Here is a 25,045-nt window from a genome sequence, read left to right as displayed (position 1 = left end):
CTCAATTTCTGCAGTTTCCTAAATTTTTCATAATTCACTACGTAAAACTGTCACATATCATTTGAATTATAAAAAATGTGTGTATTTTGAGCAACCAGGTAAATTACAGAAAAATAAAATATGCCTCTTACAAATACTTTGACATTTACTACAAAATAATGGGAAGAAGAGATGAAATATTAAGCCATATTGAAATAGAAAAGACTTGAATACGAAAAATTACATGTAAATCAAACAACAGAGTGAAAATATACTTGCCAAAAACTAAACATCACGACGCTGTATTTTAAGACAATTTTTTTTTAATTCTGTTCTTTATTGCAAAATGTTAAAAAACTCCAAAATATGCTATACTCAACAAAATTGTGAGATGTTGACTTCTGACATTCATTTGTCCCATGAAGTTAGTAGCTGTCATACATATCTCATCACATCATTTGTTTGGGAATAACTGAACCATCTGTAGCCTTGAGTTGGCAACAGTAAATTCTACTTCTTCCTAAAGCTGAATGATAGAAGTTTTTGAATGATAAGCACTTTGATATTGATGTACTCCAAAATAAGGTTATAAAATGGCTGATTGTGCATGTAGTTAATATCTACAAATATGATATACAAAAGATTGTGTTGTGGTTTCAATCAATATTTCAATAACAATAGGAATTTTGCTGAAAAATAGTTTTAAAAAAAAACTAACATTATAAACCACTTTAGAATAAAATTCTAGTTAATAGTTCATATACGAAGTGTGATCAAAAAATACAGTGAATGAATTTTTATAGCGGCAACTGCCGACGCTACATCCATATGCTGTAATTTGTCCAATAGCGTGATCAACTGAGACAGGCAGGGACAAGTTGTAACACGTTCGAGTTTGCCAGTCAGCTGCCAGAGCTGCTAGAGTGGAGGTTGTGTTTATCGTGTTTGTCGCGCAACATGGATTTTGAACAACGCATTAACATTAAGTTTTGTTTTAAGTTGCAAAAGAGTGCCAAAGAAGCTCACGAAGTGTTAGAATCGGTGTACGGTGATAATGTGGTAACTTTGAAGACTGTGTACAAGTGGTATGACCGATTTAAAAACGGAAATGAATCTGTTGAAGACGAGCAGCGTGCAGGACGTCCAGTAACCTCAAAAACAATTGAAAATGTGCAAAAAATGGAAACAATGGTTCGTTCAAACAGGCAAATGACTATTCGAGAGCTATCAGAAGACCTTAACATCTTGTATGGATCCGTTCAAAGTGAAACGATGTACGAAGAAAGCGACCAGAAAAATGGACCAATGGCTTCCTTCTTCACCACGACAACACGCTGTGTCACACCTCGCTTCTCATTCGTGAGTTTTTGGCCAAAAAAAGTGTTCCTGTTTGTCCACATCCGCCATACTCACTGGATTTAGTACCCATGCGACTTTTGGCTCTTCCCAAAAATTAAAACTGTGTTTAAAGGAAAACGTTTTGACACCATTGCTGACATTGAGAGGGCCACGACCGAGCAGCTGAAAGCCCCTTCTGAAAGACTCCTTCCAGAAATGCCCCCAGTCATGGAGTCAACACTGGGATAAGTGCATTGCTAGCCAAGAACAGTACTTTGAAGGAGATTAAATCGAATTCTATGTAACCTTATTACTTTTTTTAATAAAAAATTATTCATCGTATTTTTTGATCACACCTCGTAGTTCTCAAAATTATTTTTATTAATATAAATCCCAAATCAATGGTGTTATTAATTTATAATCAACATTAATATCCACAGTTTTCCTTTCTGTATTAAAATAGTAAATATTTATAATGACATTAATACTTAACACATCCTCAAAATGTACGTATGGTTACTGTAATATAACTGCTAACATCATGGAGCATTTATACATTTATAATTTACACTTAGTTGCTAACTGACTGATAACTTTATGACTAGCAAATAGTAATTAGCAAATAAAGTAGAGAATACTCCACATTCTGATTCTATAACCAACTTTGAATTATTAAAACTGATACAATTTTAACAGTATTAACAAAAAAATTCCTATTGACAACATACATATAAGCTCTTTAGTAATAATAATTCCTTGGAAAAGTGTTCATGAGAGTTACTAACTCAATTTAATGGTATTCTGAATATAATACCTTGGGTTTTTATAAACACATTAAAAAAAAAAAATCAAAATAAAAAAACTACTATGTAACAGATTCCAGTTAACTGGGTTAGCTGAAAAATATTTTAAAAAATTTTCAAAATTGAAGAAACAGACTTTAAATTTTGCTATTCAAAGAAAATAGAAAAAATTACATCAAATGAAATATATACATTGTACACAAAAAAATTACAGGTAATATGAATAGTGTGAAGCCCTAAACTATGAGTAATAATATATATTCAATGTTAATAATGGAATGCAAGCAGGATGTATCTGTCTTTTTACCATTAACAGGGCGAGTCATTTCTATATTGACAGAATATGTCTTCCCAATTCACAAAAAATCATTCTTTAACATCGATTAATCAAAATAACAGTTGCATCAAAAAATCATGAAACTAATAGAAGTTGATTGATAATGCAACTGATTTAGAACAAAGTTCCAATTTTATAAGACTAGTAAGTGATGGTTAGTTTAAAATAAAGAAAAGAAGTTCTTCAAGATACAGCAGATAACAAAATGAACAAAACAATAAAAATGTAACAAAGACATGGATGAAAAAGTTCCAGACAACAAAGTAAAGCTCAGGAGGGTATTCATTGCTTTAAATGTCAGAAACTTCTATTGCATTCAAAAGAACAAAACACATTTTACATGTTGTGTGTTGAAATCACCCGAACTTATTCTCATTACAGGCTTTACAGTTCATTGAACAAAGTAATTAATTCTAAACCAATACTGTGATATCGCTACTAGTCTATACAAACAAAAACTCAAAACTCACATCTTTTTTACAAAAGTTATGCATTTTTCTATAAATATAAGCACTTTGAAAACACCTAATTACCATAATTTTTAAACATATCATACATCTTTTAATGAATGTTTAATAAATACTTCTCTTGGGAAAAAATTTTACTTTCTTATGAATTAACCTTTTATTGCTTATAAACTTAGTAAATCTAGATTACCCAAAATTAGTCCAGCCATCCCTACCTATATTTTATTTGCTGAAATTCCCAGATAGAATTGGTAATCTACTTTATTACAATGATATTATGAATGAAACCTTCTGAGCTTGTAATTCTGTAAAATTAAAAGCATACAGACAGGTCTCATGTATCCAAATTATTATACAAAAAACTATGAATAACTCTACAATGAAAATTTAAACTATACATACTGCAATCAATCAATATGAAAAATAATTGTGACAATTAGTTTTATGATAGTTGTAAAATGACATGATACAATAATGATTTATTGATTATTTTGATATTTCACAAATCTCCACATGTCTAACACATTATCCTTGATTCATGATTCTAGATAGACTAGTACCTACAGACAGTACAAATGTAATATATTGGAAACTAAATCAATAAATAATTATTTGTACAAAGTTAATTATTAATTAAACATTTTTATGAATACAGTCTATAGTAATTAATTATATTTTTTATTAACAGAAAAAATTATATTTAATCACTAACGACTTATTTCTTAAAATCTACTTAGTAGTATTAGTTCTTTGTTATTTAATTAGTTTATTAGACTGAAAAATAATTAACCATTGTTGCATATCCTCAATAAATGTATTTATTCAAAACATTAATAGATTAAAGGTACCTTACAAGCTGCACTATAAGCAACTGTATGTACAAATGTAATGTAACGAGCAGGAAGACTGAATTGACTAACCTATCCAACGCCACTATAAGCACAGAATACAGATAGAAAAAGACTTCTTTTTGCAAAAGCTGATCAGAGTGATCAGCAAAGCTTTGCAGAGTGATCAGTTTCTTTCTACTTAAAGCATACATTACCAATTTACTATTTGGTACGTTATCTGAATAAAAATGTTTAATGAATAAGTTCACTTCATTCTGGTAAACATTCAACAAGACACATAGGCGACGTCAATTTATTCAAATACGTGATTATAAGGGAAGTGAGTATTAAGTTGAGTATTCATATAGAGTAATGTAGTATAAATACTGTCAGCCTATAAGACAGATTGTCAGTTATAAACAGTGTGACCAGGTATTCTTTGAGATCCTTCATAGACATCACAAAGTATACATGGAGATGACAAAATATTTCAAAAAGAAAATATGTTAATTGATTTTCACAAAATTTATTTAAAAAATCACAGCTGTTTCAGTACATGGTACGTACCTTCCTAGGTGTTTTGAACAGAATACTAAAGCTAAAAATACATTACAACAAAAAGGTAAAAATAACACCAAAAGAATAAAATACATAAAGATAAAGAGCAACAATAGAGTGAACACATATATTGGTAATAAATAAATTTAACAGTAAATACCATCGGTCAATACAAAAAAGGGGGTGGTACTTACAAAACGATAAGAAACCCATCTCACATGTATAAGTTCAACAACGGTGAACTATTCAAGTATAATTGACTATTTAAAAGTAAATTAAAATTTTTAAGTTTATTAATTTCCAATGACCCTAAAAGTTTCAAATTGTTCTCAACATGAAGTACTTTGAAATTACCATTAAAAATATGATTTTCATCATAAAATACCATTAAAAATATGATTTTCAGGCACAATTATAAACCCTCTTAATATGGGGAAAAACATGATTTGTGGTAACTTATTTATTTTTCAAAAGATCTACCAATCTGTCTAATAAAACTTTATCACAAAAACCACATTCAAAAAGTATTACACACATATTTTGGAAACTAAAACATTTTACTGATACACATGTGCACTTCCTATTATTGCTTTTTATGCGCTTTATCTCTTGTGATTTCTATATTTACTTTTTCTATTGTAATGTACTTATAGCTTTATTATTCTATTCATTACACCTAAGAAAGGCCAAAACAGCTGTTGTGACTTTTAAATAAATTTAGTTAAAATTCTATTTTGTTTTATTTTCTTTTGTTATGATGAATTTTCATCAAGTAACAGCTTCATCCATAAATTACAAAATATATCCATCTTAATATGAATACTATGCATTAAAGAAACAATATATTATAGTTTCATGACTTATTAAAATTGACATCAATAGTTATGCAATGTGAGTTTTCAAATGCGTCCAATGATTTTAATGAAAATATATTAATTACAAAACTTTGTAAACTCAACATGTGATATAATTTTGCTATTTCTTTTACCTTCTCAATGGCTTTTAAATTGTACTGCAACTGTTAGCTCAATAATTTTAAGTCAAGATGAAATCAAATTTGTAAAAATCAATCTATCCATCTATTATTTGTCATAACCAAATGGATACAGGCAACCCAACATTATTATACATATCACTCCTGAAAATGGTACAGCCAATTTCAAGTATTACATGTATCCAAGATGTAGAGTCCAAATACACATTGCAAAAGAATAACGAATGCACATAAGGAACCTTAAAAATTACTCTCAGTCACTATTCAATGTAATAGTTAATAGTAACTGATAAGATTCCTCCTGATGTACAGAGTTGCCTTTAAAATATGCTTCAAACAAACTTCTAAAATTTATATTGATTTTATGTGTTTCTCTTATACACAAGAAACAGAAACGTAATTATTGTCACACAAAAATATATTTATTTTGAAAATGTATTGTTAATTCATTCTATTCTGTATTGTTACTATCAAATAATGTGCCCTTCAGATGACACTTCACCAACATTCAGCCAAAGAGGATAAAAACTGGATAGAAAAAACTCACACACATGGAGCTTAAGTAAATATAACTTAACTGTATATTACTTTTAACAACATATATCAGTATGTTTTATTGAATAAAAATATCAACAATTGAATTATCCTGGCTGTACATAAATATAAAACATATATGTACATATTAAAACAGAACAACTTTAAAGTCAATACAAAATACCAAATATTCACAAAAATGTGAACTATATAATTTAAAATAAATTACTGTATATAAATGGACGTTCATAAAAGTACTATATTATAAAAAATCCATAAATTATGGTTTATGATGTTTTGAAAAATACCTGCATAAATCTAATTAACTACATACACTGTATCAAATCTAGCTAGCAAAGACAAGACGGTTCGGTGAAATCATCAGGTGGAGATATTTTAAATGAATCCTTATCTACAGTTTGTAGTTCCATCCGAGATCTATTCGATAAAACTAAATGTTGCGCAATATCTGCAAACATTTCATCAACTCCTTCACCTGTTTTACATGAAGTCTTGTAAGTAGCACTGATGAGATTGTGACACTGTTCACTATAAAAAAATAAAAAATTAATCATAAAAAAACACAATGTAACCATGTACTTTTTAAATATAAATAAATTCTTTTTACATCTACGAAAATGCTAGTTTAATCAGAAGATTCTTTCAGAGATTTAATCAATTGTCAATATTTTCATTTGCTTGTAAGTGGTGTTAACAGCACATCTTTTGAAATAATTAGCTATCTTCTTTATCATGTTGGGTCAAATAATAAATTTTTTCTGATTTCGATTCATTTAATATGATATTTTTATAAATTGTAATGTGTTTTAAAAGGGGCATTCATAAATTACTTAAACGTAAATTGTGGTTTTGGTCTAACAGATTTTAGAAACCAGTACGTCCCAATTTCTTAAGTAATAATTAGTTAATCAATAACACGAAAAAGTTGGGAGCAAAGAAACATTTTCATTTTCTAAAAAATTTAAATTTAAAAATGTTTTCATTTATTTACTTTTTACTACAATGTGTTACAATTAAAAATTGAAAATATGTCTGAAAATATATCTGTTACACCCATAAAAATGTTGTATAAATTATTTTTTTCTACTACACCTGGAAGTAAATAATACAAAAGAAAAAATTTATTAATCTATCAAGAATTTAATACAGGTCCAGGGTTCGAATCCCGGTCAGGCACAGCATTTTTCTTATGCTATGAAATTCCACTTCCATATCCTACACACAAGTGATAAAAAAACACAATAAAACCATTACACACAGTTTGGAAAGTTACCTGCATTGGAATTATGGAGGTGAAATGACAAAACTTTCTTAATTATTACTTTATATCTTTATTTCATTGTTTTATAGAAACAAATACTACAATAACTGGAATAGTTTATAAAAGGTGTTTATTTAACTCTTTAATCAGTAGATGTACTGGAATGTCTCATATGTAAGCTGTTGTGGTTTTTAGTTTGTAAATTGTGCCTGGTCTGTTGTGATATACTGCTTACTTCACTGCCCCCCCACAGAAAGTTACCTGGGAGGGTCAGATCAGGCGATTGTGCAGGCCACAAACCCCTTGAAATGATTCGTTCACCTAAGTCACTGACCTGTTAGTTATGTGCGCTGTGGCGTCATCTTGTTGGAACTAATAATGATTGATTTCCACTTCTGTTAATTGACTAATGAAGTATATTAAAACAGTACAATAATGATCATTATTAATTGTATTTAAAGATATTGGACCCACAATGCACTTCCCACAAACCCAGACTCCAATTTTCACTTCATGTTGTCGACCACAGTTGTGTATTTTGTGAATTAATATACACTCCCAGATGAAACCATACTTCATCTGTAAAAAATGTAATGTCGAGGAATTTTGGTCAATAAAATGTTTAAACCACTGATAATAATTTAGCATTTGGCATGATCTGTATGCTTTAGTCCTTGAACACACATTACTTTGTAAGGGAAAAATTTCAGTTCTTTTCTTACAGCTTTATGTACAGTAGCAATTCTGATATCTTGCTGCTGTGCTAACGGTACTTACGTATTAACGCCACTGCAGCTACAGCTTTATTAAAAAACAAAGTAGTCAATCGGATTTAGGTGGAAAATGGGCCGATATAGACTTTAACATGGATTCAAAACAGTCTCTTTATTAATTTTAATAAATGGTTATTTATATTTATTTATTTTATAAATATAATTTAACCAAACTTAACCTACGCTCGCTAACCTTGACTAATTAACAGGAGTGTTTTGATTAATTAAATAATAAATAATTGCAATAATTACTGAATTTATTAAATAAATACTCAAAAAATTACGGTGTTAATTAGTCAAGGTTAGCGAGCGAAGCGAGCATAGGTTAAGTTTGGTTAAATTATATTTATAAAATAAATAAATATAAATAACCATTTATTATAATTAATAAAGAGACTGTTCATTTTCCACTGAAATCCGATTGACTACTTTGTTTTTAAATAAAGCTGTAGCTGCAGTGGTGTTAATACGTAAGTACCGTGCTAACTTATGGATTAACTTTGATGGACTTTCAGAATCTGAAATATCAAGCAACTTCTGTTCATTTAGTTAACGTGATCTACTTTGACCGGTGTCTTCAACAGAGCCTGTTGCCTGAAATTTTTTGATAAGAGCTACGATAAATGCTTAGTTTGTGTTTGGCAGGCAAAATGCAAGACAAACTTTACTGTGTTGGGAGCAATTTTGTGTGGTGAAATGTCTGATCAGAGAATTTGTCTGAAATTTTCCATTAATAAAGTATTAACTGCAGCCAAGCACTTAAAATGTTACAGAAGGCAGCAATGTTTCTTGTACAACTGTAAGGTTGAACAGTCAACAAGGCTACCTAGAAGCTTTACACAATTAGTGTGGGGCAATCTGGAGAAAGCAGCCTGAACTTTGGAGAGACAGCTCATGGATTTTGCACCACACAATGCACCAGCACAGACCATTTTACTTATCCAATAGTTCATGGTGAAACATAACACTGTTGTGATGCCACAACTATTCTAATCTTCAGACATGGCTCTGTGGGTTTTCTTATTTTCATAAATTAAAGAACACAAGAGGCATTTTTCAACAATGGATGAGAAAAGACAAAATTGCAAGCTGACCTCAACGCGATATCCAAAGAGGCGTTTCACCAATGTTTTTCCAACTGGAAGCTGCGTTGACATAAGTGTATTATATCAATATCACAATGGGACTACTTTGAACGGAATGAGTAATAAACACTGAAGTTTGAATAACTAATTTCCGAGAAAATAAAAAATTCTCATTACTTTTTGATCACACACACATGCACGCACAGAGAGAGATTGATAGAAGGAAGGAGAGGGTTGATAAAGTAACTACACAAATACCTTACCAAAAGGTCTCCATATCAGCTTCGGTAACCTGAGGTGTTTGACCTTCAAGATCTGATTTATTACCACACAAGAATATTTTTGCATTCTCAGCATAAGTAACTATATCTAGAAGATGTTGTGATAATATATGAAATGAAGCAGCATTATCCAGGGCAAATACTAATATTGCTGCTTCAGCAAATTTATAATAACTTGACGTAATTGATGCAACCCTCTCCATACCACCAGTGTCCCATAACTGTAACTATAACCAAAATTTATATTAACCATTGATATTATCCCAAAAATAAAAACAACTTTAAAAAGATACTAATATCAGTTATATGACAGCAAATTTAGATTCCATTTTACATAATACAAAGAATGTTAAACTTATTTTTTTCCTTCAGCTAATTCCTTTGAAAAATCTACTCCTATCCTTAAATATTGTTCTTTTAATAATTATGGTAGAGTGTAATTCTTGTACTGTCAGACATTTTTAATCTATGGTTTGGGTATAAATGGTATTTTTCCTTAAGATTTCTCAACTCCATTTCTCTTTTAGAATGACTGATTTTGTTGATAAATAAAACTTTAAGATGAATTTTTCCATTTAGTATAAAACAAGAACTATTAAGAGTTATAAATAAATTACTATTGTCAAGTATTAAAACATTTGAATATGACATCTACATAGCTTTCAGATTTTTTTAATAACATTAACAAGTAATTTGTAAGACACAAATATACTAGAAAATGTGAAAACTGGGACTTTCTTATATAATAAATGTATAGTACAACATCTATGTATTTGATATAAATACACAATTGTAATATAAATGCATTTTGAAACTATCAGTTAATTTATTTATTGTATATTTATGTATTGATGTATTAATTTATCTACTGTGTTTATTTAATTTTTTTACTTTGTTATTGATAACATATAATTTTTTTGTTGTAATTAGTAATGTAACTAAAAAAGCAATATGTATAACAATTAAAACCAGTTGAAAAAATTATTCAGCATTTATATAATGTAAATAATTAAACAACTGGATTCTTATGTTAATACAAATTAATTCTTTTTAAGAATGAAAGTAAAAAAAAATTTTTTTTACTTAATTCTGTTCTTTCAGTTCAGTATATATAACAGGGTGATTTTTTTTATGGTACTTTATATTCCTGCTAACAACTTTATTTCAGTATTTTCTTTTTTACATCCCCAAACAGAAACCACTTCAGCTAATACACTTTTATTTATTTTATTCTTATTATTTTAACTAAAACATTTTAAAACACCTATCTTTGAACACTTTTTAATATTTTAAAATAATTTTAATTGATATAATACTTAAAAAAAGAGAATGACATTGTAATTCATTAAAAAATAATACAGGTAAAATAAAAATTAAATACAGGTATTAATAAAAATTAAAAAAAACTAGAACACTAAACAGTAAAAAAACAAACACAGAGTCATTATGATAAAATCGTATTCTTTAATGATGGCAATTAACAATTTGTCTGATTTAGATTGATTTGTTTTTAATGTGTAAATTTCATAAACTCTCACACAGCACCCTTCATAGATTTACCTAACCACTACTATTCAAGAAACACTTATTCTCTTTTGTACACGTATGAATTTATACATTCATCAATCCAATATTAGCTTTGAAATAAATAGTAATAAAGTCAAACTGAATATAAGACAAAGATGCAATGGGGCTGTTTACTAAGCCAAAAATGATTTATTATACAGATAGGTCTCTTTCAGAAGTATAAAAAAAAAAAAATACAACTGAATTAGTATATCTTCACAATGGACTAAAAATAATAATGATACAAACTTATGATAGAGTGATACTTCTAAATATAGCTAAGTATTAATTAAAAAAAGCAGAATATTTGAAACAGTACAATAATGTCAAAACTTCAAAAATGTTTATGTAATGGATAATAAAAACAGACAGGAGATAATAAAAATAGATAACATAAAATAAAACTCGGTTGATTAGGTTCAGAATTTTAGTAACTGCTGAAATGTTTAAACAACATTCAAATATTACTTCATTATGGTATAATCTACATAAAATATTACCCAATGCTTTCTTCAAACTGAAACATTACTATATGAAACTAAATAACTACTCATAATTGTATAATAAAAATAGTTAATTTCATACATACCAAAGCAGTACAATCACCAAAAATATTCATTAGAATTGAATTATACACAATAGATGAATTAATTTAAAACTTACTCTAATATCTTTTCCGCCTACATTATACTCTTTATTGAAGTGATCAAGTCCAAGAGTTGATTGCCTGTCATTAGTTGTCACAAAAGAATTAAAAGCATATCTCCTGAAAAGCGAACTTTTACCAACACCAAATTCACCACATAGAATAACTTTTTGTTCTGGTATTTTTACCGACGCCATACAAGAGAATTATTTCACAATTAAAAAAATAAGGAGATCTTTTTTAACTATTACGAATAACACAAAATCACTGCAAGCTGCAAAACATTTTCATTTCCTTGAGTTGAGGTTATGTAACACTGGTTGTTATTGTTATTACGCCACAAAACTTTTACGAAAAATACGTAAATAAAGAATTTTAAATACTGATAAATAAAACTAGCTGCCCGAAATTTATTTAGATCTGGTTAAACAATAAAGAACGTTAAAGTAATCATCCTATATTACCATACATAGACAAATTCAAACTCCTGTTTTAAGTTTTCAGCCACAGCCTTTAAATTGGCGAAACATAATCATGATTATTTTAAAAGAAACTTTAGTTACGCAGTGTGACCATCTTGAGTTAATCTTAATCGCAAAATTAAATATTATTAAAAATGTCTTGTATTTTATAGTAATATTACTCTCTGATATATGTGTAGTTTATCTTAAATTGATTTGCTTATTTTATTACATGTGATTTAATACGTACATATGATTTACTTACTGCATTTATGAGGAAAATAAATTTTGGCTAAGCTGTTTATTTTTCGGTGGAAAATTAAAAATATTTTTGTGTTGTTATTGATATTTTAATAATGTAATTTGTCAAGTTGCATAGTTCAGCATGATAGAAAATAAACTATATAGTTATCCTTGAACGAAGGCTAGTTACTTAGCAGGGGTTTCTCTCTTCTGTTCAGCAGCGAAAGGGTTATCACCATGGCTGCACTGAGGTTATTTGGTGTTCTATCTAAAGTCACAACTTCAAACATTAAAATTTTAGGAATTCGAGGTACATCTGTTTCTGTTCTTTACTAGTCATTACACTTTGATAAATTATTTAAACCTATTGTACTACTTCGCAAAACTCGAACCGGTTGATCTGATCGGGTTGGACTTCTGAACTTAGACGTTATAATGATTTTGATAATAAATTAAGTCCAGTTATATAATAAATTTAAGTCAGTTAATTAAATTATTCTTTAACACTTCGCAATGTGTATTTATTGTATTAAAAAGCATATAACTACTATTAATTCTTATTTAGTCTTAATTTTTTTGTAAAATTAATCATAAAGTGGCCATAGAAGTAAAATATTACTAAAGAGTAATATTATAAAGTTTTACTTTTGGTAACTAGTTATTAAGAACGTTCAATTATCAATTTGTTTCAGTTTATTGTTGCAAAAGTTGTATGTTTTTAAACCATTGCAACATGCAAAACAGCAAATTGTGTGTAGATTTGGTCAAAAGTTGTTGCACTTCATTTTTACTTAAAACTGCTCAGTTTTCAAAATTACTTACAAGAGTTGAGTTGCCACACCATCAGGCTGTAATTGTGTAGTTTAGAAACTTACTCATAATAGTAAGTAATAATATTATCAGATTGCATTAAAGCAAAATGTCATTATGTAAAATAAAGCTTGTAATAATCAACAAAAATTCTAAAAAAATTAATTATGGGAAGAGGTTCTTAAGGGTGTGTGCTTTGAAGTAGCGTTATTTATGCATTATTCAGTGTAATGCTTTATCATGTGCAAAAATTATAAGTCTTTCAGAAAGAGTTCCTAATTTACAGTTCCAGTCACAATATGCCTTAGCTATTGTACCTACGTGGAGAATGCTTCTATAAGATCTTCCTATGTCAATAATATTTTGCAATTGGAAATCATCAGAATAAGCATAAAATTTTTAACATTTTACATGAACAGAAAGTTTTTCCATCATTTTTCCTATCAGCTTTCTACTTTATATTTGAGAAAGTAAAATATTCTACAGATACATTTTTTAAATTATGAATACAAAAATCCTCTTTAAGTTTGTCATATTAGTCTATTGCTCAAATTAAAAGAAATTTATCTTGATTTGTATATTAAGGTTGGTCTGAATCAAGATCTCCTGTAATTACTCCTAAATAGAAATCAAATTATTGCTCAGCTGTATCACGGCATCTTTATAAAGTACAAAAATATGGAAGAAAGCTTATGATGAGAACTGTGATGGTCCTTAGATTGTCACAGACCTAAATTTTGGTAAAGAATAGAATTCTCCAAGTCATTTAGTCACCATTCTTGTTAAGAATATTATTACAGTCTCAAATAAGCCTATAAATGAAGTTTAATCTTATATATCAGTTAGAAATTGTTAAAAGTTGGTTTATTATCACATTCTATAATTAAGGGTGACACATGAGTGATGGTTAGTTTTTAAATAAAACAATACTCTGTTAATTTTAAAATTGAATTATATTTATTGACAAAATTAAAGCTCAATACATGCCATTTGAATGTAACTATGTTCACCCTATTTATGAAAAATGTCCTTGAGGTGATGTCCATCAATTTGAATGTAGTTCTTAGATCTCTTCTTGAAATGGGCCAACCCATGATCACATGTGCCAACATCTCTGGAGAAATAGTAGCAATTTCTTGAATTCTTAACTCGCATTCAGTAAATTGTCCAAATTGCAGGGTTTGTGGTTGTAGATGTGGCTTTTAAAGTACCCCCCAAAGAAAATAGTCCCTGACTGAAGTCTGGTGATCTTGGAAACCACGGAATGTTGCCAAAACATGAAATGATGTGTCCAGGAAACATGCATCGAAGAACTGCCATTGTTTGCAGTGTGTGCAGTGGTACTGTCCTGCTAAAACCAAACATCTTTTAAAGTGATTCTTCGTCTTTGCAGTTTCAGGCCTGAAGAACATTTGAAGCATGTGAATGTATCGAGCCAAATTAACAGTGACATTAATGCAGTTTTCCCCAAAAAAATACAGTCTGATAATGCCAAAAGAGCCTACAGTGCACCAAACTGTCGCTCATTGAGAGTGCAGAGGATACTGGTGAATGATGTGTGGATAGTCCGGAGCCCAGTAATCCAGGTTTTGCTTGATTATGGTTTTGTTCAAATGAAAATGAGCTTAATCACTAATCTTTCATTTTCATTCAATCCTAAAAGCACTTGCATTCTGTAAGCAAAGTCCTTGTGCACAGCAAGATATGCCACTTTTAACTGTTACACAGTTAGAATTTTATATGGGTGGAAATTTAATTCTTTATGCAAAATTCATCACAGATTTACAAGTAATTGCTATGTCGTCTAGCTGACCATCCTGGGTTTTGACTAGCGTTTCCCTTACCCTTGTTATGTTTTCCGGTGTCGTTACACTTGTGCCTTTATACTTATTCATAATGAATTTAGTGCAAAAGAGTCACTACATAGTTGTAATAGACTCACCATTTCTAACAAAATTGTCATATGCAAACATCTGATGTTGCAGTTCCAAGGCTCCCTTGTTACTGAAATGGCATCTTCCCACGACGACATTCTCCTACCTCCGTGGTCTTGGTACTAGACAGTTAAAACCCTCTGTCTACCTTATTGTGTCACCTTATATTAACTTGTACTACTTCCTCTTCAGAGGGCATCATTGATATAAACATTCTGAAATTTGCTGAGTTTTTGCTTATTTTTCCATGTTAATATCATAAAATGTTTTAAATTAAAAAAGCTAAGTATGGGAAACTATAAACAGAAATGTTGACAAAAATCGTTAAAAATATTAAATGGCCTATTTTCAAAACACTAGAATGTTTTCTTTCAAATGACCTTTCTGTGTTAATTACTTTTGCTTAGTCATGATGTTTTACAAAAAAGTAATAATTGTATTTTGAAGTTAGTTTAATATTGAGAATTTAGCTAGCTCATTATTTATATATAAAGCATGATGATACAGAGGAAAAAATAAACAAACTTAATAGATCTAATTAAAAAAAGTACAAGGTATAATTCTGGTTGTAGATAAATTACTAACATTAGGATTTAAGAGTAATGTAAATATTTACGTATGGATAAAAGTTATAATCTATTATTGTATATTCTAATATTTTGACACTAGTGAATTATGTATGTATTAGAAATCTGTATATTGTAAATAAATATTAATTTACATGTCCATATATTAGACAGTTTTATTCTTATTCAGTTTCACGGTTGGCATCATTTTCTGGACCAGTGCATTAATTCAGCCAGTTGATCGTAAACTTTTCCTTCTAGCCCAACTTATTTTTTTGTGATTTAGGTTAAATAATTCTATGAGAAATTTTGGGTTAAATGAGTACAATAAAGTTAATGAAACTATAAAATAGTTAAATATGTGTACTGTAACCGTACAAACAATAAAAAGTAATCTGCATTTTAAAAACATTTCTGTCATTGTTTTTGTGAACTGTATGAAAATTATCATAATCAACCAAAAACTGTTCTAAGTGAATATATATGTTTATTATCATATGCTCATTAAAAATTAATTAATTAAAGCAGTGATCTCCTCGTTTTGTTATCAGTGCAGTATTAATGAATCACTGCCAATGAGAAATAGTCAAAATATGTCCCTGAATTACCATCAGGTCTTTTCAATTTATTTACTGCATCTTTTATTTCTGTTTTTCTAAAACTTGCAAACCATAAATTTACAGATGAACATAATCTTTGTACAATTCTTAATTCTTAAGTTATAATAAAATAACGCAAATCACCTCTTCATGAAAGTAATAAAAACAAATCATATTACTAGTTTATCAAATTAGCTTATTATGAAGGTAAATGCAACATTTCATAAAAACAAGCTATTTTACAATATAAGATTCATAAATTTCAATAAACCAAAAACAAGATATCTCATGAGAATAACAATAGATTCACAAAATTTGTTTATAAGTCACATGAATTATGTCAATGTAGAATATACATTTAATACTCAATCACATAGTTATCATGAATTAAACCCAGTATAATACTGGAAACTCACTACCCAAAGGAAACCATGACTTCAATGTCAATCAAAAGAAAAGCTCATTTTATTAATTATTTAAAAAGATGATATGCATTCAGAAGTCAATAATCTTGGCATATGTTGTTATTTTTTATTTTATTGTATGTTTGAATTTGTATCAATATTCTCAAAATTCTTTTGTTTTTATATATTAAATTGTGTGATATAAAATATACGAACATATTACTGAAATAATATGTTGTCTAGTATTCAAGTTTATGTTTAGTCTAGTATTTAGTGAAGTTAAATGAATTATGATGAGCGAAGCTAGTGTTAGGTTATGTTGATGATATTGTACAAAGTTCAGTACATGGAATTGTTAGTTACCTAATCTTAACTAACTATGAACTTATTTACTAATTTCAGTGAAATTTGAATTTGTTTATTTACTAATTTCAGTGAAATTTGCGGCAATTTCTATTATTGATTGAGTGTAATAAAATGTTAACGTGATTAAATTTGAGTTAATGAAATTAAACGAAACTTCATACAATATCAGCAAACATAATTTAATACTCTCTTGCTGCTGAATACTTGCTTGCTGATCCCATCTAATTTAAAACTACAGTAGAGCGATCCTTATTTTTTTGTATATTTATGATCAGCACATGAAACAGCATCATCTTTCTAAATAATTACCCCAGTTTTATTTTAAGATGTATATTTGGTGTAGCATTTGTTAAGGTCATACTACATTGGAAACAGCAGGTGTTATCTGCATTTGAATTGTTATGATTGAAAAAGAGGAATTTTTATACTCTATATATTTACTATCCAATTTGTATACAGCATTTTTTTGGGCAGTAGTAATAGCTTAACAAGTTAAGTTAAATTAACTTTACATATTAATCTATCTTGGAAGAATCATATCTCGATGTTAAGACCTAAAGCTCACAATAATTTGTAATGAATTTTCAATTATCCAAAAAATATATGTCCTTGTTATATTATGTAAAGAGTATATTTTGCATTGGTTCACAGGAGGATAGCGTATTGCATTATATATTGAGGGAAACAAATTAATCTGAACAAAGGGGATTTTTGTTCTGTTGTAGAACTTTCATTCTGTGACAAACTGCTTGCTGTTTCGTGTTGCAGGTTATGTTGTTAGTTCATATACAAACAGAATTAGTGGTTTTTGTGCTTTTATAATTCACTGTCAATTAGTTTTTCACCTTATGAGTTTTTTTATAAGTTTGTTATTTGTTTCTATTTAATACATTGAATATACCCCACAAAAGCGGTCAGAAATTGTTGCTCTATCCCAACATACACAGATGACTCAAAGACAGTTTGGCAGTGAGTGTAGTGTGGAGTTAGGTACTGTAAATGAAATCATGAAAAGGTTCAGGGAAACAGTTTCCATCTCTCCAAAGAGAAACAGAAAATGCGGATGGAAAAATAAAACCTCACCTGCACAGGATCAATTACTAATAAAAAAAGCAAAATTAATCCATTATTGTTAGCTGTTGACCTTAATAGGGATTTGAAAGCCAGTGGCACTAATGTTTCTGTTATGACAGTTCATAGAAGATTGTTAGCAATGGGAAGGTTTGCACGGAAACCTAAAAAGAAGCAGTTACTGACACAGGTTATGTAGACAAAAAGACTTCAATGGGCTAAGGAACATAAAGAATGGACTATTGAGATGTAGAAAAAAGTTATTTTTTTCAGACAAGACTCATTTCTTTGTCCAAGGGGAGTGAGTAGCTTACATTTGTAAGTCAGCAGATGAGAACACTACTGTTCCAGAACACCTGCAACAAGCTCCCAAACAGGCAGCCAAAAAGGTGTTGTGGGATGTTTTACACATTAAGGATCAATCAAAAACAAATGAGGGACACAAACTATTAAGTTTGAGTAAGTTTGACTATTACAACTGACTATTATTACAAATTTTTTTCTTTTAAAAATGAAATTTTCTGTTTAATTTGTTTGCCACTATATATTCTGTTTAGAGGAAAAGATCTGAATTGTGGCAAAATAAGAATGTCATCCATCGTAGCAGTTCTCTTGGTGTGAAATCATGTGAAAATTTTTTCTGGTTGAAAATCAATTACTAAAATTGGTCTTCCTGCTTATCCACCCAACCCTTTAACAATTAATGCCTGTTTCCAAAATTAAAGACCAAACTAGAAGAGTAAATTTTCTGACTCCCGCTCACCTTCCTCTCCCCTCCCTCTTTCCCTCTCACTCTCAGCTATATTTTATTGTAATCTGTTAGTATTTTTTATGTTTTGATAGAATGTTTATTTATTGTATTTTATTTTAGGGAATAACCAAATCACCTTGCAGACTAAGTCATTTGCAAGCGTTGCTCCTAAAAAACATATAAAATCGAAAATTGTTGATAATGTTTATGTTATCACTTTGGACTCACCAAATTCAAAGGTAAATTACTTTAAATAAGTTTCTATCAGAAAATTCAGATTGTAAATTATTGTATATGTATGTAAATAATGTATTGTTTTTTTTATCATAAATTGTGTTTTTTTTTTTTATGTATCTGAAAAATGCAAGACAAAGGTATTTTTTATTGATATATAATTGAGTTTGTTTGAATTTTTGTGTCCTTTTAATTTTTTATTTCCCATATCTGAACAGTAATTATAGTGAAATTGTCCTAAGACGACCAGCCCTGATTTCAAATTATTTTGGAGGTGGTCAACTTAGAGAACATGTTTGTCAGTATGGCCATAATAATTCCTTAAAGATGTGCTGATATGGCCGTAATAATTCTTGTTAAAGGTTTGTGGAAATTAATGTTTTTGATAAAAAGTAATTGGAAGTACAGAAGAAATTCTTTTCGTTAAAATTACACAAATTTAGTCAAAAGATATACGTTTTATTGTAATAACACATAATTTGGTTGATGACAGTAATGGAAAAAAAAGAAAAGTATTAATAAAAAGATGAAACAGGTTCTCAGAATACATTAATAAATTTTGTAAAGCAGAAATAAATGTTGAATATGAAAGTAAATAATGTATATGAAGGAGGTAATTAATGTTGCATTAAAACAAATGAAGTGTTTATTGGAAATTATTAAATACCAGATACAGTATTTAAAACTGTTAGTATTTTGTGTACTAACCTCTAAACATGCTTGCTGCTTGAAGTATTCGTTCAGTGAAATCTGCCTAGTTGACTTTGTTTTTAATTTAATCACTTCCTTTTCTAACACAATTTGAACTTCGTAAAGCATGTTGACAATTTTATTATTATCAAGATTACTATGACTTACTGACAATTTTGAATGATACAGGGGATTGTCAGAAATTAGCAGCACGTTTCTGTCTTGGTTCTTCATTTTATTTTTCAATCTGTCAGTGAAAGTGGAGTCCATCATCCAAGCCTTTCTAATTGCATACCATTCTATTTTCAGTTCGGACACATTAACATTTTTTAAACATCTTGGCCGCAGCAAAATGTGTATTATTAATGGAGGTTCTTTTTCTCCTACAGAATTGGTATAAACTCCACTTTTTTTTGTTTTATGTTTTTTAGTACCATGTGCATTAGTACCTTTGAACGTCAATGACAATCTGTAAAGCTCGATAAAAGTTCTGTCTCGTCAGGTCATATTCTCTACCACTATGTTTTCACCGACAGATTCACTTTCACCACACAAATTTTTTAAAACAATATTGTTTCAGTGACAGAATATCTCCAACCAACCATTACTTCCAGCAAATGTCTTTATTTGAATTTGTTGTGCGTAACTTGTTTTTTCTTGTAGAAGTTTACTGCTGATAGGTAATTTTCATGCTTGGGCACCTTAAAACCAAGCCAAAATTAAATCATCACTTTGTGCTGTTGAAAAGTTTCCTTTTTTGTATTTTTATTAATATTTTAAAACTATTTTTCTTTTAACATTTTTTGAATTTGTGTTATACCACAATCGTATTTTTCTGCTAATCTTCTTTGTGATAGTCCACAGCCAGCATCTGCAATAACTTTTAATCGCGTTTCTAAATTTAATGTTTGAATTTGTTTTTCACTGGCATTTTACAAATGAAACTAAAAAAACTGTGCAATGACAAAAATTTGAAAATAAAACACATGAAAACACCAACATTAAACCAAGACGTATGATTACATGTGTTGCTCAACTGAATAGAATGATGACAAAATAAGAACTCAAGTCTGCTGCTGTTTTTAATCATACCTGTTTGCCACCGACTAGCAGGCAGCAGATAACAGTATTTCTGTTTGCCTATATAATGTTAGAATGTGCAGTCTATATAAATGGGCTGTGATATACATCCTGGGCTTCGTGAGTATAAAAATGTATGAATAAGTAGTCCAAATTATTAAATTTAAAAAATATATATATGTATATATATTTTTTTCATTTAAAAATCTTTCATTTAAGCTAAGTAAAAAAAAAAAAAAAAAAAAAAACATTTATAATAGGACCATCAGAGGAAATGACTTTATAGAGTAAAATAAAATTGAAATCAATAAGTACTTTTTTAAAAAAAAAAGTTGCTGGATATTGAAAAAATGAGAAATTTATATGGCAATTCTTTAAGGTCTCCTACAGCATTATTTCATCAATACCTAAGTAGTTGAGCTGAGTTCAAACGGGATTTCCTGATTCAATGTAGATATCCCTTGATTGATTAATGTTTGTTAATGGGAACATTTAGAAATGTAGTTACAAAATTTACAACCGATGCAATATTTCAAATGGTATGTTTTAGTAATATTTATTCTGAATTTTATTAAAACTTATCATTTCTTTATGTGATATCAGATTATTTCTCTGTTTAGATATCCATGGAGTAATTTTAAATCTATTATTTTTTAGTAGATGACATTTTTATGTTCCTGCTAATGAGTGAAGAATCATTTACATTCATGGTATTGTTGCCCTTTAAACTATCATAAATAAAAAATAAATGAGATTACCTTTGGGACACTTAGTTTTATTTAGAACTCTAAAATTTGCATTCTACTTTCACTTTTAACCAAAATGTATTTTTGGTCACCTCAACACACTGTTCTCTGCAATTAAACTTTGAATGCCAATCATATATAATATTTATATTATAAATTTTATAAATATTATAATCTTTTTGTAGTCAAGGGCTCTAATGGACATCGAAGCTACATAAATTATTTTATGAAGCAAATAACATACGTGGTAAATGTTTAAGAAAGAAAAAAAGATTAATGTTGTGTCGGTAAAATTTAATTTTTTGAAATCATACTAATCATTAAAATTGCATTTGCTCTGTAATTATTGGCCTTTTAGGAATTGTCATTTGTGTACTGCTACATGGGTAGGCATATAAATTTCTTTAGTGTACTTGCTTATTGAGTACTTAAAAGTTTTTGAAATATCTTGATGATGTTATTTTTAGCCCATTGTCAAGTACTTACTTATTTTTTTTAGTAGATTTAAAGCCATTTATCTCATTAATACAAAGATTTTAAGGAAGTGAAAATTTCACAACCATAAATATAATTATCATTGTGATGGTTATTGTAATTGGCTTTAATCATTATTTTAAAAAAGTGGTTTGAAAAGTTGATTGGCCAGCTGGTGCTAGTGATGAGGTTGCTACATTCTTTGCAAGTTCAATTGATGTTGATTAATTGGAATTAAGCCAAGCAATGTAGTATTATTTTATTTTTTTATCTTTTTTTGTATATATTGTATGAACAGTGTTAGAAATTACTCAATATTCAGTATAACGTAACACTAATCAGTTATGTAAATAATCAAAGTACATTTACTTATATACTAAAACAAGATCATTTTGAAACAATCACGCACAGACTTAACTGTTATTTCATTTACAAATGAAAAATATTTCATTACATTCATGTTTTATCTTATGAACTTTGATTACATTTTGATCAGTTTTTTAAAATATGTGTATTAAGATAGTTGTCATTTTTTGCCATTATTAATAATTAAATTAGTTTAAGCAAAGTAATTTTTTTTTGTTTGCATTATTCTAGTTTTCAGAATTATTACCTTAATTATTTTTATTTTTTGATTGCATTTATAACATAAGCTATCATTTCCCCCCCCCCCCATTAATGTTTTAGTTGTAAAATATAACATAGTTTGATAAAAAATTAAAATATTTTTTAATAATAGGTGAGCAATTCAGTGATTAAAACTTAAAATGATAAAATTTCTTTGCAATACTTATTTTAGATATATGTAATTATACATATATATATAAACTTAATTTGTTGCTTGTTTCCTGTCCTTACAGACTGTGTGCTACAGTACATTTAACAGAAATATATTAGTTTATAAAAGCATAATATTATAAATATTAGCTTTTTCTTATTTTTAGTCTCATCTTTCAGTTCCCAATAACAGTTTAGAATTTATCAACGATAATTCTTCAATAATAGAATGCATTATATTAGTACAATAAAGTGCATAAGATATTGCATAAAGACCTTGAACTTATAATATTAACTAGTTATTTTTTATGGTGTTCAGTTATTATTTTTTTATTGTATTTTTTGAGTCGGTTGTTTAAATTGATGTGTTAAATGTTCTTTAAATTTGATTAATGTAGTTGACTTACATTATTTCAAGGCTGAAAATAGTTTGCCTGTGTCCTCTTGCAGAAGGTTATTGCCCTGACTTTACAATCAATATATTACTTTGCAGTATCAGAAAATCATAAAGTAGAATGGGTAGTACTACCTTCTACTTCTGAATTTAAGCCACAGTTTTGAAACTAAATCATAAACTCTTTTATAGCTATATGAAAAACTGCAGAATTTGTGAATAAAAACCACTAATGTCAAATACTGGTGCATTTCCTTTTAATCGTCTTCCGATTTATTTGATTGCATATAGAATTCTTAGTATTTTTTAATAGAAACTAGTTTTTTTAAGGCTTAAAATAAATAATAATCAGAATAGGTTCCCCAAGTTCTGTTCATTAAAACATTAAATGTTTGATATTGTGTATTAAACATATCATTACATTTTTAATATATATTAGAATATTACAAAAACATCATTTAAAGTCCTTCAGCTCTTGCACAACTGTGTACAACTTAAGTTGTTAATTAATAACTAAATTAGTACATTTTTTAAATTAAGTTTGTCCCTGTTTATAAAATTTAATGAGTTTTCATTTAATAGCTTGAAGTGGTTCAAGTTATTTGATATTAAATAAATACCATGCCACAAAGTGCATATTGGCTTATGAATAATATATTACATATAATGTTCACTATTCTTAGTTTCCTACAATACCAATTGCTAAGAAACTAACATATTTATATTTTATTTTATTTCTGTTCAAAAGACAGAATTACAAGTGTTAAATGTTTTAATGATTGTATTTTAATATACACATTAATTCTAAGTTTACACTTAATTTGTTGTCATTATTACTGTTCAAAGATAATATATGTAAGCATATGACAAAACTCACAATCTTGTGAGTTTTTATATATATTATAGATTGGCAAGTGAAACCTTTTTATCTTTTAAAAATGAAATTTTACAGAAGCAAAAAATTACTAAATTTTAATATAGTACAAATAAATACATTTTTCAAGTACGGTTTTATGGGGCACTGTAAGACATTTTCAACTGTTAACTTTGTATAATAAAATTCCATAAATTATTTTTTTTTGTCACAAGGAAGAATTTTTTTCATATCCTGAATGTCATGTAGGACTTATTACTGAATATTTATTAAGACACTATGATTGATATCTGAATGTAATTAGACATTTTTAATTTAACATAAAGCATAAAGATATCAACTCTTTAAAAAGATATTTCTGATGGTATTTGGTCTTACTCAATTCCTTAAAAATGGTTGGGAACAAAAATGTTTTTTTATGTTATGTTGTTTCTGAGTTGTTGTAAGTCACATTCTTATACTAATTAGATGACTCCATTACATTAGTATGCAACGTCAGTTATGTATTTGGGTAATTTCATTCACTGATGGGGGGGGGGATATTAAGCTTAATTTTTTGCCTTCTTTCATTTGTTATGCTTGATTAAGCTTTTTCTAGTTTTTTTGGTTGATTAACAGATTTTGTGCAAAATATGGTTCATTGATACCACTTAATTTTGGTTGCAATTGGTTAAAGGGATGATGAGATACGGTAACAACTTAGCAGGCAATATCACTTTTTCTGTAAATAGCTTTGGGTTGTAATTTTTTTCAAATATGCATTCTGTTACAGTAATAAGAAATAAGTAGTAGAGTATAATCCCCTCTGCTATAATTAACAAAATAAATAATAAAAATGTTTAAAAAATAAATAATAGAAAAATAACAGTAATACTCTAGTGATTAATTATTTAACTATTATTGTAATTATCCCAGGTAGAAAACACGGTAATTGCAAAATGCTTCCCAAAAGTTACCAAAACATAATTCTAAATATAATCTCATGATATCTGCATCTTATTTACCATTGTTACTTATAAAATAGTCCTCTTGTGAATTCAGACACAGATTACAGTGCTTCTGCAATGAATAGAATGAATCTCAAAGTCTTTTCTTATA

The 25,045-nt window shown here is 28.4% G+C and overlaps 2 protein-coding genes across 2 annotated transcripts in view; one reads left to right on the top strand and one right to left on the bottom strand.

Moving 5' to 3' along the window:
• Window positions 1-5,878: 5,878 nt before the first annotated feature.
• On the bottom strand, window positions 5,879-12,023 carry RabX6 (RAS oncogene family member RabX6). Its single transcript, XM_075357464.1, has 3 exons — window positions 11,491-12,023; window positions 9,244-9,488; window positions 5,879-6,389 (listed from the first exon to the last, which is right to left on the bottom strand). Exons 1-3 carry the CDS (start codon window positions 11,668-11,670, stop codon window positions 6,191-6,193), a joined length of 624 nt encoding a protein of 207 aa, XP_075213579.1. The 5' UTR covers window positions 11,671-12,023; the 3' UTR covers window positions 5,879-6,190.
• Window positions 12,024-12,329: 306 nt separating this feature from the next.
• Mtpalpha (monolysocardiolipin acyltransferase Mtpalpha) overlaps window positions 12,330-25,045 on the top strand; it is a 52,503-nt gene continuing 39,787 nt past the window's right edge. The window contains exons 1-2 of the mRNA XM_075357463.1: window positions 12,330-12,487; window positions 18,799-18,917. Coding sequence (XP_075213578.1) covers window positions 12,415-12,487; window positions 18,799-18,917 — 192 coding nt within the window. The 5' untranslated portion in view covers window positions 12,330-12,414. The remainder of the gene's footprint in view (window positions 12,488-18,798; window positions 18,918-25,045) is intronic.

This window comes from Lycorma delicatula, chromosome 2, assembly GCF_047948215.1.
Source record: "Lycorma delicatula isolate Av1 chromosome 2, ASM4794821v1, whole genome shotgun sequence".
Classification (NCBI taxonomy): domain Eukaryota; kingdom Metazoa; phylum Arthropoda; class Insecta; order Hemiptera; family Fulgoridae; genus Lycorma; species Lycorma delicatula.
The sequence above is the reverse complement of the archived record's forward strand: the minus strand, read 5'-3'. Positions and strand labels throughout refer to the sequence as shown.